General features: G+C 37.7%; 1 protein-coding gene across 1 annotated transcript; it reads right to left on the bottom strand.

The window, feature by feature from the left end:
* Positions 1 to 3,174: 3,174 nt before the first annotated feature.
* Positions 3,175 to 14,127, bottom strand: LOC119979928. Its single transcript, XM_038822549.1, has 22 exons — positions 12,652 to 14,127; positions 12,343 to 12,531; positions 12,078 to 12,257; positions 11,877 to 11,974; positions 11,535 to 11,792; positions 11,272 to 11,434; positions 10,872 to 11,084; positions 10,761 to 10,777; positions 10,495 to 10,588; positions 10,279 to 10,360; positions 10,186 to 10,188; positions 9,798 to 9,856; positions 8,840 to 8,925; positions 8,472 to 8,539; positions 6,291 to 7,327; positions 5,842 to 6,024; positions 5,158 to 5,337; positions 4,983 to 5,080; positions 4,566 to 4,814; positions 4,352 to 4,460; positions 3,818 to 4,159; positions 3,175 to 3,719 (listed from the first exon to the last, which is right to left on the bottom strand). Exons 1-21 carry the CDS (start codon positions 13,605 to 13,607, stop codon positions 3,961 to 3,963), a joined length of 4,521 nt encoding a protein of 1,506 aa, XP_038678477.1. The 5' UTR covers positions 13,608 to 14,127; the 3' UTR covers positions 3,175 to 3,719; positions 3,818 to 3,960.
* Between the last annotated feature and the right edge of the window lie 1,167 nt (positions 14,128 to 15,294).

The raw sequence follows: 15,294 nt of genomic DNA, 5'->3' as shown, positions 1-15,294 counted from the left end.
TTCTGAATGGGCAGCCATGGCCGTTAACTAGATAAGGACAAGGATTAGTGTCATTGTGAAAATTAAAGATGGCATTTGGTGAGTTTCAACCACTGGACTCATTGATCGAGGAAACTGGGTCAGTCAGTATACTGACTTGACCCATAAATTTTGGACTGGTGTCTTCTGGTTAGGCAGTTTGGAATGGACTTAACAAGACCTCAAGAAAGTTCAAAGAGGAAAATATAAATGAAGGCAAAGATATTGTTGAAAGGTATACCAGAAATGACATGACTTGAACTTTGCAACTGGAAATAAACGATAATGGTATATAAGGACAACCTCAACTTCAAATATGGCGCATTACCATTTCTTTTTATGGGTCAGTACTGTACTTTAGTCTTTAGCTAGCTAGAGTAAGATAAGCCCACAAGTTCAGAAGTTGCTACTTCAAATCCTTAATCTTTTCAGTTGTCAATGCAACATATTCATCTCTCAGGCTGTTGTATTGAGTGCTCAGGATCTTGAAAGCGTCCTTTTTCTCTTGTGAGAATTCTTTCTTATTCTTTAATTCCTCTACTTGAAGCTTCACTGATTCAATCTGAGTCTTGAGCTCTCGAATCCTTTGTTCTTTCTCCTCAAGCTGTTTCTGAAGTGTTTCCAACTCTGACATCTCCCTGGCTGCTGCTCCAAATTAAGAATTACATTGAAGACAAATGTCACGTACGAAATGTTAATTTAATTAGTGACAATTACAATTCATAGACTAGAAATCCATACTTGTTATCATTTTCATTAAAGTAAATAAACTTTTACTAGATTGGAATGCATGTGAGAAAAGCAACAGGCTCTTTTTTTATTATCAATTTTGTAGTTTTTTTACCTAGAGTACCATTAATTATATGAAACAGAAATCAATCAAGAACAGCCATAATACCTGGTGGATTGTGTGAACTGCTGCTGCCGCTCTCCATGACTCTACCAAATCCTGAAGAATGATCTGCATTAGAAGAATTACGTACATGCATTGAAACTACTTATATACATTGGAAAAGTCATCAATCAAAAACCCCAGCTCTACAACTTTCTGTTTGTTTGGTTTTAATCATTCGTCTTAATTAGACTCTTAGGTTCGTTCTTGTTTATTTTTTTTCCAATTTCTGAACATGCAAGTGACAAAATTAGTATGCTGCGCCAACGCCAAGTAAGCTAATTACTTTTGGTCTCATTTTGATACCAAAACTTGGAACAATTTCTGTTAAACACTTCTTTTGTTAATGGATAAACACACACAAAACTATTTGCCATTTGTCTCTGTTTGCTTTGCTTCTTGCCATGAAAATGATGCTAGTAAATCAGTGACTACGTGCAGTAATTGTAAAAGAAGCATTTGGACCATTTCATGGAGAGGGAGAAATGAATATTGAAGGTAATCTTCTTCTGATTTTCCTACTCGAAAAAAACCAAGGTTATGGAATTACCTTTGATGATCAGTCTGGATGTGTATGGCTGAAGAAAGTGAACAAAATATTTTAAATTCTTGGGCGAAAATCATTGGCATTACTATTAGCCTATTACTATTAGGCTGCTTATCACAAAAATATCACTTTTATTTTCGAAAACCGGACCGGTTTACTGACGTGGTGGATATTATAATTAGACACATATATAACCAACCCACATGTCAATCTTATTACCTCCATTAGTCACAATTAACATGAACCTTTTTAGTCCTTTTATTTGACCTTCACATACAAATTGAGCATAACTGAAAAAAATACAGAATATATGAAAGAAAAACAAATAAATTTGTATTGTGTTAAAGCATGGCAACAAAATAAATGTGTTAACTAACCTTGAGATTTTACCAAGGTAATGCACTTCTCTTGCTTTTCCTGTGACTTACTTTCATTGTGAATGAGTGAAATCCCACAACCTTTATATATGCATAAATCATGCAGGGGAGCAGGGCATGGTCACAGCATCTTCCTTTTGATGAAAACAAAATTGCAGCCGTAGATTCCTGTACAAAGATTTGCTGGTCCATTTGATATTCGTGCCTGTGTTCTTTTTGCAGGAAAACAGAAGGGTCTTTTTGGACTGGCTTTTGGCCCTTGCAGTGTGCGGTAACAGACCTAAAAGGCTATGGCCTTGATTGCTTTGCTTTTTTAGGGTAGGCTCGAGGCCTATCGCTATTGTGGTATGAATCGGGATGTTATTGGGCCGTACCCATCTATTATTAAGGTCTGTAGCAACTTTAATTCCTAGAACGAGCCCATCAGTGAAAAGTTGCTTTTTATGCCAGAGATCCCCTCCACTCGTTGCTTGATTTGACTATCAAAGTTACAGCATGGGACATGTGTTGTACACTGTTTGGGCCATATCGACATGGACCTGGCCTGCATGTTTACTGTACTTTTTTTTTTGTTTGTTTCTTCAGTGTAATATGGTGTCCCCTTCGTAGAAGACCAAGACATTGTTGTGCATCTAACCATCATATTAATATTAACATGACACATACATACAAGAGAGCATTGCATAATCAAACTAATGTTAGATTTATATGGTATGACTAGGTGGGTGATGGACCTACAATAGAAATCACTAGTTTTCCTACAGTTTTAATCACATACCCAAAGTTTATTTATCAGATTTTTCAATCTAATAAAAATACTAGATATTTGTGATCAAAATTACAGTGACTTCTATTGTCTCGATGACTATATGTAGTTTGGAATCAAACAAAGCCTAATAATCTCTCACAATTACAGTGAGAAGTTAACGTGACAACCAAATAAAGACAGGAGTCAAAGAGACCAAAAAAACCTTGTGTCAGTGTGTGACATTGATGTCAACTACGGTGGTCCATTCAAGTTTGACTGTGTTAGTTACCAGCTCTAGCACCGTATTCTTGCAAAGTGTTATACTTGAGAAGAGTTGGACAAGGTTGGGAGTAAGATAAAATGCAGAACAAAGGCAACTGCAAGCAAAACATGGCACATGGCAGTACACAAGTACTTCAGCAGGCCAGTAATAAATAAATCGAACAGATTCAGGAAAACAAACTTTTGAATAAGCTGAAAGAGAGAAGATTGATGCCCTGATACCATCATTATACAATTGTCAGCCCCCATGTGAGAGTATGGCCCTGCCTTCACATGGGGACCTAATCAGCACAAAATGAAGACAAAAAAGTACCCCCAAAGTAGACTCTCAGTCTTTCATTGATATATATAAATGTAGGTCGAGTGTTATGTATTATTTATTTACAGAGCCTCTGATGTTTCCCATGTGGAGCGACCATCTTGGCCTGCCCACATTCAGGCTACACAATCTTTTCCCTAAAGCATCTCTACAATTTCAATTCTTGGTGCTCCAAACTCACAACTTGGGAGGCTTTAACACATCAAGACAAACATATATGCAAGGGACGACTTATAAACTATAACATAGTAAAGATTGTAATTCCTTGGTTCTGATTTGATCTCTGTGGTACAGCACACCTACATATACTTAAAAAAAACTACTTGTAAATCATTTGGTCTGTTCATCAAGTATGTAATATCCCATATCCCTTTGCTGTCAATCGTGTCATATTGACGATGGAGGTGGCATTTGCTATACATCTGAAAAAAGTATCCTTCCCTCATATAAGCTTGTCTATGTCCTGCGTCGATTACTTTCCTTCAAGACAAACATAATAACCCAATATCAGAAGACTGGAAACTCAACCTGGAGACCTATATAGGAAACAAGAAGAAAAGTAGGTGTTAAGAAATAGAAAACAACACTCTCATCTAAGCAAAATAAATCCTGTGTCAATGCTTATTGGTATTACCTACAATTCACTAGCTTGATGCCCGCAACCAAACCTGGGGACAGAAAATAAATATCGATCAGCATTGACCAACTTTTATGCCTCAGATTTGTTGGAGACCTATTATGAACGTAGAACAGTTGTTTGCATTTAGTAAAATTTATTTAGTGAGAAGCCACATCAACAGTAGCGGTGGTGGCCATTGAGAGGTTGTTTTCAGTTGAAGATGAAGTGACTGAATGTTTGGTGCTTTCATTGGCATGCATCAAAGCAGAGGCGAAGTCAGCCTGCTGATTCCGGGCTGATTTTGTGGGAGAGACAAAAAGGGTATCGGGGAGAACATGCTCCGTGCTGTGGTCGTGACTGCATGAAACAACAAATGAATATTGTTAAACAAATAATTAATGAGAGAAACACCAGAAAGAGACCAGAAATGGTGAAATAGAGGGGGGAAAGGTGCTGAAGTAGTATCCAACAGAATTTAAATGAGAACCAGATTATTTCAGTAGCTAAACCAGGAAAAGCACAACTCTTTCTGTCAATCTTGTTCCATACCGTTCATGTTGATCACACCCTTCATGGTTGAAATTCTCCTCCCTGTCATCACCACCACCATTGTTGCCATCGCTACCAATATCCACCTCCTTCTCAACAGTACCTGCTGCTGCCCCCACCACAAAAGAACGAGGAAAATTACCAATGGAAAACTGCCTCAGTAAGTATACCAGAAACCACAAGGTAATATAAACAAGTTCCATTGATGTCTAACCTTCTGGGACTTCATTATTAATGCCATCAGGAAAAAAATTGTCTGTTTTATTGACATCTCTATGAGTAGGTAATGAAACTGGAGCACCAACAGATAGACTACGCTGGTGATTACAAATCAAATCACCCTTCAAGTTTGGAAGTTGAAGATTCATCAACCTTCTCCCTTGAAGTTCAATAGCTCGCTGCAATTCAGCCTGCTCCTCTAATTTCCTTCTTATCATCTCCTGCGAACAGTACATTCTTGCTCCTGTAGGTAGATGAAGAGGTTCAATAAGTAGAAAATTTATCTCGGATGAAAAGGAAGAAAAAATAACATTAGATCTTATAAGAGAGTTAATACAAATATTCCTTGTTCTGCCATCATCATTCTCAAAACCACCTAAACAGGTAACAAAAAGTTTTCCCATTCACTTACTAAGGCGAAGGTCATATCGCCCTGCAGAATCAACCCCAGAAAGATTCAAACAAGGGGAAATACTGCCCCTTTCCAACTGTTCTTGTAGATGTTGCCTCCTGCAAATTTCCATTGTATAAAACATCAACAACAGCAACATATTAGCCAAAACAAAAAAGAAAATTAAGTCTCATACTTGTCCAGGACTTTTCCCTTTTCCTTGTAGGGTTTGACAAGGACACGTGAATCACAGATAAAATGAGGATTCCCTCTAGCCAATATGAGCTTCACAGTATCTGGGTGCACAAAGGTAACAAAGCCAAACATTCGCGTCTGCTGGTATGGAATCCTGACATCTAGTACTGGTCCAAAATTGCTTCAAAAAAAGACAGAAAGTATGAATAAAATATGTTTTGATTCAATTTTAGAAATTGAACTTCGTACCCAAAAAACTTATGAAACGATATGAGACATTGGCAGGTAAGCAACAAAGCCGTAAACTTGCATCAGTCAATCTTAGAAGCGGTAGAGGGCCATCAAACCACAGAGACCTAGAAAGAAAATTGGTGGCATAAAAGCTGCCAAATTCTTATATTACAATTCTAAATTGTAGTTGTGGAAACTGCAAGACTGTAAATCACTAAATCTGCTCGTCTCTGCTTTCAAAAAGCAATTCTACTTCTCTTCGGCCCTACATTTGAGTTCATTACAAGTTCCAAGATTTTAGTAGTACCTCAACACTATAGACCAATGATAATTCACTACTCAATCCTTATCAGCAGTAATTTAATCCTTATACTAAACCTTTCTCAAAAATGAAGAGATCAACAAATATGGACAATTAAGTGAATAGACTTACTTTAGAACTTTGGTAACTCACCTGAAATAATTTGAAACATCTTCATCTCTAAAAGTGCTGTCAGCTGGGAATGTCAAGTATACCTGTCTGGAATCCGAGTTTGCCTTTTCTACCAAACCAGTTGCTAAGAAATCATTCCTTTCAGGGTGGCAACGGCCAAACTTGTGGAATTCTTCATCCATCACCAGAGCAGCTGCCCCTAATCTGCAAAAATCAAAATTATCTCAAATTAGCACATAAACAATCCAAAAGTCAAACTTGCAACAAAACAAACTCAAAGTTAATACTTTAACAACAGATACCAAAAGGAAAGCATGCTTGATATCAGGAAAAATTAATAATTTAATATTACAGAATAATTCAAATAAGCAGGCCACGAACAACATCAGACCCAAATGGGAAAAAAAATTCTATGCACTAGATATTAATGGGAGTCAGCCAAAAGGTGACATATATTGTCTAGTATGTACCTTGGGGAGTCATTTTGTTGTCGCAAGAGAAAATTCAAGCTCTTGCTGAAAACCAATGGTGACATGCCCCCAGTAGAAAATTGTGCAGCTAATCTATGCTGCTGGGCAGCCTTCAATTTCATCATCTCCTCATGCTGCTGCTGAAGATAAAGATTCTCCGGTTTGCTAGGCGAACAAACAACACCACCACCGTTACCATCAAGCATATCACCAAAACCATTATGCATGAATTTGCAATTTTCTCCATTTTTGCAAAATCCTCTGGCAAAGTACATGCAATGTTTATAACCAACACCAAATCCGGCTTCTTCAGCCGCAATACAAGCGTCACTCGTAGAGAAACTCCTTTTATGCAAATGGGTATCCCCATTATCCATGGCATAATCACCCACCTGAGCCCTTCGATCAACAAACTCATCATTCATGCAAGAAGAAGATTCGTTAAGGAATGAAAGATACTCGTTCAGCTGAAGCTTATCAACGAAGTCACTGCTATTCCCACCATCTCTCCCCTCACCAACACCATTTCTGTGTTGCAGAGAAGCACGGATACTATCATAAGAAAGAAAGGGACTTGATATGGGGCTAAAGGTGTTACAACTGTTGCCGTTGTTTGGTGACCCAAGCGGCCAAGAATTAGAGGACGGAGAAGAGGGAAACCCATTAGTGCTAGCAACTCGAGGCGACGATTGTGAGAACGGGTTGTGGCCGTTGGGCCTTGAAATGGGGCTCAACGGAGACGGTGAAATAGGTGTAGAGAAGGTGTTCGATGGAAGTCTCAACTGGGATTTGGCCTTGATAATCATGGTGCGCAGGATGGTTTCAGGGCCAAAAGCCAAGCGTATCAAATCCCTTTCAGCGAGGTCTTGTATCAGAAAATAACCCATAATTTTGGAGGCATGCTCTTCGTCTATGTTCTTGATTTTGGAGTACAAAACATTCGTTGCTTCAAAAGGATCCATGTCCGGTTTCTTTTCGCTTCTGCACACAAAGAAGCAGAAAGCCAATAAATAAACGATTTTTAGTAAGTTTTCAAGTCAACAAACCGGACTGAGAGAGTGAACTCACTCTCACTCACACTTCAAATTTTTGGATCTATCTATATATCTTCTGCTTCCGCCTTTTTCTCGCTCCATCTCTACTAGCAGATGTAAGCAAAATTGTCGTCGAGTAGTTTAATGGTATCAAATTCCATAACGTACCCAAATTTGGAGATTAGGTTAAGAAGAGATTAGGTGTTAACCTTATTGGCCAATAAAGAGTGGAATTAAAAATCTCATATTTGATTCATCTTTAAATCCTATTATTAGTGGATGAATCAAGATTGGTCAGTGGATGAATCAAGATTGGTCATGATTTTAATACATGAAAGATGACAAATATTTATTCAATAGACTCTCACTAAATTACAAGCAACTTCCAATAATCAAGGCTTTAGAGTCTTTATAGACTAGAGAGGTCAATTATCACTCATTTAAAAAACATGTCAATTCTCAGTTTATTTATTTTACAAATTTAAAATAAATATTGTAAAAATAAATAATAATAAAAAGCTTAATTGCAGATTTACAGTGAACGTGTGATGATGATTCACTTCACCAGCTTTTTAGCTTCGGAATAGTGCCCCGTGCTCCTCGTTGTCTCGTGTGACAGTCTCCACCTCTTATTGCGAAGATGTTAGCGTGTCAATAACGCACATCAAACTTCATGTGTGAGCATCATCTCCACCATGAGATGAATTTTACATTTACTGACGCATCGAGTTTGGGCCAGCAACACGGGCTTACGGTTGGGCTTGGTACATTGTAATGCCCAAAGTGGCCCAATCTATAATTCTATATACCAAAACAATTGATTCAACTCATTTGGACTGAAGTTAGGGATCAAAGATGTTGATTTGATGTGGGTTGTTTTTTCATGATTGGGAATAACAGTAAAGCAATATCTAAAGTGGGAGCCTTTAGTGATCAACAGATATGTTATGATTAAGACATAGTGCTCGAAAAAATTGACATGACAATTTGTGTAGCGTAATGACAAGATAAGCCCAATTAGAGACAAAGAAAGAAGGCATTATGGTATCCTCATCCTCCATTGTAATAATCCCACCTCCAATCAATCATTGGTTTGTATTTTTTATATTATTTTATGTTTGATTTTATATTAATTTTTTTGATTTACGTGTGATTTGACATTAGATTCACACTCCCATAATTGATTTTCCCACCTCTTATAATTAATTTTTACACCTTCAATGATTAAATAAAGTAATTTATTATATCACATCAAAATATATTGACTAGTACATTTAATTTTATTATATCACATCAAAATATATTGACTATTATTATGCAGCAAGTTATTTCTATGTGTGGATGATAGTGACAATCTAACCTAATTAGTGCTTGTACAAAACCATATGTATGTCTTACTTTCTTATCCGCCAAAAGGAGAGAGAACTCATGGTGGGTCGTCCTATTTTTGTGCATATATATCTCTCTACATGGTTGGGAAAACCATTACCAAAAACATGATCCCCTAAGAATAACAAAGGGGAACAATATGAATAATCTCCAAATTATGGAATATTTCTGGGCAATTAAGTTGGATATGCCCCATCTGATGGTTATAAAACCTACAATTAATATTCACAACTACCAACACAAAGGATTTGGCAATGACCCCTCCACATTTATTCCAAACTTTATTTCTTAAACAAAGTAGCTTGTATTTAAAATCCAATCATATCCAGTCAAGCCAACCCCAGGAGGTATTGAGTTCGTTTCTAAGAGTAATATCATTGTGGTCGCGCAATTACCCAATCGTCTAGTGGAAAACTTATGTATACGCAAACTTGATAGGAGGGGTGACAAAACTCTGTCTGGTCCAGATAATCAAATTTATCTAACTCGGATGACATAAATTGTATGTCTAAAATCTGGATCAAAACACAAAATTTTTATCCGATTTAAAATGGGGTATGAGTCCAAACTCCAAACACAAAAACCTTATTCGATTTTAAACCAATACAAGTTTGGTCAATCAAGTACGTCCGAAATCTAATCCGAGTTAGGATCCGGACATGTAAATATTTCGTAAACAAGTAACGTTGTCCGACCTGGAACCAATTTTTTACTACACCTACTTGATAGTATGAATTTAGATTCATATCTTTATACAAGTATGATATTGATATTGTTCCCGATTACCCAAAAAAAACCAAGCTAAGCTTCTGTACAGCTACCATTAGGTTTGTGCATCAAGTATGTACGGTTATGTTCTTGTTACTATAGGTCCATGTCACAGAAGGGAAGTACCAATTTTAGCTTAAGTTGAAGTGGAAACAGAAATCTCATACTAAACTTGAGCACAAGACAAAGATGTAGCACAAATACTGAAGTCCCCCAAGCATCTATTAAACAGAACATTTAAAAGAATTATTTGTTTAATTAAAACCCAGTGAGGTTAAGAAACTGAAGGAGAAAGGAGTGAGAGGTGCACAGATACCATTCACAAATATTGTCAGAACCCATGTGACAGTGTGGACCTTCCCCATTCACATCCGCCTAAAAGAACCCAGAAAATGAGACAAAATAGTCCCCTAAAGTGACCTTTAATCATATGAAAGAATAACCTTTTTCTTTACCGATATTCCCTTTTTATATTTTATTTCAATTTTTTTTTTTAACTTTCTCTGTTCCACTGCACTAAACATAATCGAATGGATGATGTTGTAATACCCAGTAAAAGAAAAAGAAAAGAAAATACATAAAAAGTTGCAGAAGGCACAGCTTTTAACTCACTACTACTTACTTTTCCTTTCTGGGTCTCCATATCGGTATAGTAGTTATGCTCTGTAGCTTACAGTGAAACTTTAAAAGCTCATTGGGTCTACCTTCTGTACACATAACACAGAGATCTAGTTCTAAATTCATAGAAAGTTCATTCTTTATCAGTAAATGAAGAAAGAGAAAATAAGTAAAATTACATTTATAGGATAAAGGCCGTAACTATCCTTCTTTGTTTGATTTTTCTGCAATTGCTGTGTGGTCCAGCACAAACACACACCCCTACATAGAAGACCCCACTCTCATAAATCAGTTCATCTGTCCTTTTTATGTATGCAATATTATGTATTGATTATAAGTAGAGTATGTGTTGATGATGATGATGGTGATCCTGCTGAAGATCTTGTCTGTCCTACTGATAATAATCCTTTTCTCTTTGTTGTGAGAGAAGTATAGTCTTTTGAGCTATACAGCTAATAAGCTGATTTTTGTCCACAGTTAAATGTTTCCCTGCAACCATGAACAGAAACAAATCCCACATCTTAACACAACCACCCATTTGACTCAAAATGCTAAAATTCCCATGCATGTGCCTACACGATTTCAATCTAGAAAAGATTGATTTTATCTTACCTTGGCAAAAACAAGTGCTCATCTTTTGCTAGCTACATGCCAATGTTACCAGACCCAGAAGAAAAACTGTACAAGAAAAAGGGGGTAAATGACTTGACCTTTCTTTTTTCCCCTTTCTTTGATTGAGCAAACAAAAATCAAAGGAATGCTTCGACATTACCTGGGAATTTGAAGGAAACATGATCTAAGAGGAGCCATATTTGTTTGCGACAGTAAACAAGGATTACTGTTAGAAGGTGAAGCTGCTGCTGCTGCTGCATTTGTGTTATTCTCATTCAACTCTAATATTGGAGCAGTGGAGAAGACAGTGAGGTGGTCACTGGCTGATTTCTTGAGAGGAGCAAATAGGTTATCAGGGAGAATGTGTTCAAGGCTGCTCACATTAAAAAAAAAAAAAAGAAAAGGAAATTATTAGAGGATGAAAAAGAGCCCAAAGCAATAATGTTAAACAACAAAGAAGATAATCTACCCAAAGCAGTAATTAAAGGGAATCTGAACATGAATTGGAGTTTGCTATAATGGGTAACCTTTCTATGAATCTGAAAATGAAGTTTTTATACCTCTCATGGAGATCACTATCTTCAATGTTGGATCTGTTGTTCTCTCCATCGCTATTATTGCCAGTGCCATTGCCATTTTTGAGGCTGCAGGCTGAACTCATTTCCTGCTGAGCTTCTGCAACATCAGTCTGAGTCACAGTAGCAACTGGGCTACTGCTATTATCTGCAACCAGGCAGTCAAAGTTATCCACATAAATGCTTCATAAACATCACTCTATGAAAATCCCCATTTCAATAGTAAGTGCCAGAAATTGATTGTTAACCTTTTGGGATTTCTTGATCAGTGCCAGCAAGTGGAAAGTTGGGGGCTTGGCCGTTGGGTGTGCGGCTGAGCGTTGGTGAGGGAATGGGAGAGTTAGTGGATAAACCATGATGGAATTGGTAATCACGTTGATTCTTGAGGTCCATAAGTTGCAAGTTCATGAGTCTTCTCCCTTGCAGCTCAATCGCTTGCTGCAATTCATTTTCCTCTAGTTTCCTCCTCAGCAACATCTCTTGGGTATTATAAAACATTCTTGCTCCTAAACCAAAAATACTGTTTCACCAAAGAGTACTAACATTTGAAATCAACATTTTAAAGGACACTACTTCCTGGGCTTCCTTACCAAGATGAAGATCAAATGGCTCCCTGGAATCAAGCGCGGTTGGACTTGGACATGCCGAATGGTCTCCCCTATCCAAGTGCTGTTGGTGCTGTTGCTTCCTGAAAATTGAAATGTAGGATTAACAAGGAATGACATTGCTGCAATAAGAGGTAAACAAGGAAAAGAACAGTGTGGAGTTCTTAAATGGGTAAAGGCCTATACTTTTCCTGCACTTTTCCTTTCTCCTTGTAAGGCTTAACAAGCACCCTGGAATCACAGACAAAATGTGGGTTCCCTTTGGCCAATATTATCTTCACGGTCTCTGGATACACAAATGTAACAAACCCAAACATCCTCTTCTGCTGATATGGAATCCTCACATCTTGAACTGGTCCATAAATGCTTCAAAACCAACAAAGAAACTAACAATCTTCTAGGCAACAAAACCATTAATTTCAAAATTCAGAAGTAAGCATTAATTTATTACCTGAAGTAATTTGAAACATCTTCTTCTCTGAATGTACTATCAGCAGGAAATGTCAAGTAAATCTGCCTAGAACCTGGGTTGTTCATTGCATCTCCAAATCCAATCGCCGGAAATCCGTTCCTCTCCAGCCGGCAACGGCCAAACTTGTGAAGGTCATTCCCCATCATTAATGCAGCAGCTTCTGGTGATCTGTGAGACAGCCCAAAACTATTCATTCAAAGCAGAGACTTCTGCGCCTGAACTCAAGTACTTCATGATAAGCTCAAATATATAAATATTATGTATATATACACACACATATATGCATACCTTGGAGAGTCACTTTGTTGTTGAAGAAGAAAATTCATGCACTTGTTATAAGGAAATGAAGCTCCAGTCATGAACTGTGAAGCTGCAGCTAACTTCTGATGTTGCTGCTGAGCTGCAGCAGCCTTTGATCTAAGTAGTTCCTGGCACTGCTCAAATTCACTAAGCTTACTTGGTGAACCAACAATGGCAGTACCATCGGTGGAATCTCCATGGAGAAACCGACAACTACTACCGTTTTTGCAAAATCCTCTAGCGAAGTACAAGCATGGCTTCCATCCGAACCCGGAGTTGGCATCTTCGGAGCCCAAACAAACACCAGGAACAGAATAGCTTCGCCTGTGCAAGTGGGTGTCGTTGTAACCAGTTGGACTGTTCAATGTTAGTTCAAGCCTTGGATCAAACACCTCATCTGCTTTGGAATCAGTGAGGAAAGAAAGCTGGTCTTGAAGCTGGTACTCGTCAATGAGGTCACTCCCATTGTTGTAGAATGAGGACACAGAGGAAGACAAAGATCCAGCGACAGTGTTACTGTTTCCATTGACCATACTTGCATAAGAACGCGAGGAATTGGAGCTGGGACTCATGGGGTTGTTAAGATCAGAGGAGAAAACAGAGAGAGGCCATGAATTATTAGAAGGAGAAGACGGGTTATTTTTAGTAATTTCAAAGCTTGAGCCATTGCTCATGGTGATTGATGATGATGATGATCTGGAGAGGGGGTTACTATTGGGTCTGGAGATGGGTGTGGTTGGAGAAGACGAGAGTGAGAGACTCAAGTCAGTTTTGGCTTTGAAGATGAGATTGTGCACAAGAGCCTCTGGTCCAAAGGCCAATCTTATCATTTCCTTCTCTCCGTGGTCTTGTAAGAGAAGGTAACCCATGATTTTGGAGGCATTTTCTGGGTCTAAACTCTGGATCCTAGAGAAAACCATCCTTGTTGCCTCATAAGAATCCATGGAAACAACTAAGCAAAAAAAAAGTTCACTTTCTTGAGAAACGAAGAGGGGGGAAGGAAAATGATATAGAGAAAGTAGAGCAAAGGAAGTGAAAGTTGTGGACTTTTATCGAAGGAAGCAATAATGGGTTTGGGCTTATTATTTTAGTACAATGATTTTGAAGCTTGGAAGAGAGAAGGAAGAGGAGGTGATGATACCTTTTCTCTCATACCCATAGTCTCTCTCTCTATCTCTCGAGCTGAAGGAAAGCTTATGAAAGGTGCTTTAATGGTGCTGGTGCTTCTCTCTACTCTCTATTTAGGACTTAGAACCCCAAGCTTCTTTTGATCGACAGAGCAAGACCTGCAGCAACCTTGGGAGCGTAAACCCACTCTCTCTCTCAATGTTTGTTTCTTGGTGTTTTGGTTCTCTCTTGAAGGATTTGTCCTTACAGAACTGGACAAAACAAAGGGTAAGTGGAGAAAGTAGATGCAGATCTGTTTCAAAACTTGAAAGGGAAACAGCAAAACATGAACACACCCTTCATCGTTGTTTACCACTAGTACCTTAAATCAATCTCACCTTTCCAAATAAAATATCATTTGTAAGAATATGTGTGTAATTAAACTGTATTTTATTTTATTGGAATATATAACTACTTTAATACCCCCAGAAAACCTCACGATAATAATGATGATATATCATCTTTCAGCAAGAATAACAAGTTTAGAATTGGCAAGTTAAAAGGCATCTATGGAGCCTATATTTGCCTATATTGCAATAGAACAACTTTATCACATGAAAAAGGCCCAAAACCTATGAATTAAGCAGAAAAATGATGATTGAATTGCCAAATAATTAAATAAATTAACTAATTAAAACTCATTGCGTAGAAAATTTCCACACATCAATTGTTTCTCTTGAATAAGGTGTTATACACGCGCTACATCGGCGAGTTGCTTTGAATGGATCTCATATGTTGCAAATAGTGCACGTTCACTTGCCTTCGAACTGACGAACCTCTTCTCCCGTGTACTGTATCAGTATGACGAAACTTAAAATTAGATTCATACGTGCGGAAGCACTGTTGATAGTCTACTACACACCTTCATGAGACCCAATCCTTGCCTTCAATCATCATCGTTGACATAACAAACTCTTGTATAAGATTTGTTTATATCATATAAAAATAGTGCTTTGTGCTTATCTAATCATATGTTGATATAATAATGATGAGTCCAACATTACTGCATGCCATAAGTGCCAAAACAGGCTTCGGTGTATAGACCATGAGTCCAACGTCACTGCATGCCGCAAGTGAGCCATCGATTTAACAGCAATCACAATACATGTAAGGGATCATCAATTCATTAGGTCGTGGATTCGAATCCTACCCCGTCCCAAACCTCTATTTAAAAAAAAAAATACCACATGCCAAATGTTCCACATTTACATTGGATGAACCTTAGTTGGACCCCAATTTTTACGGAGTACACCCCATTCTAAATAAACCCCAACTTAAATTAAAACAATTATGAATTCACCCCATTTTCTCAATTTTTCAAAATTTTCAACTTGCATCCCATGCACAGCACTTACAAAAATAGAGTATTACCATTTTTAGGAGAGATAACGATAGAAATGGGCGGGAAATGATAGGGTCAATAAAGGGTGTGAATAGATGAGTGTTTTTTGTGATTTTTGGGAT

The sequence above is a fragment of the Tripterygium wilfordii genome, chromosome 15 (assembly GCF_013401445.1).
Source record: "Tripterygium wilfordii isolate XIE 37 chromosome 15, ASM1340144v1, whole genome shotgun sequence".
NCBI lineage: Eukaryota > Viridiplantae > Streptophyta > Magnoliopsida > Celastrales > Celastraceae > Tripterygium > Tripterygium wilfordii.
The sequence above is the reverse complement of the archived record's forward strand: the minus strand, read 5'-3'. Positions and strand labels throughout refer to the sequence as shown.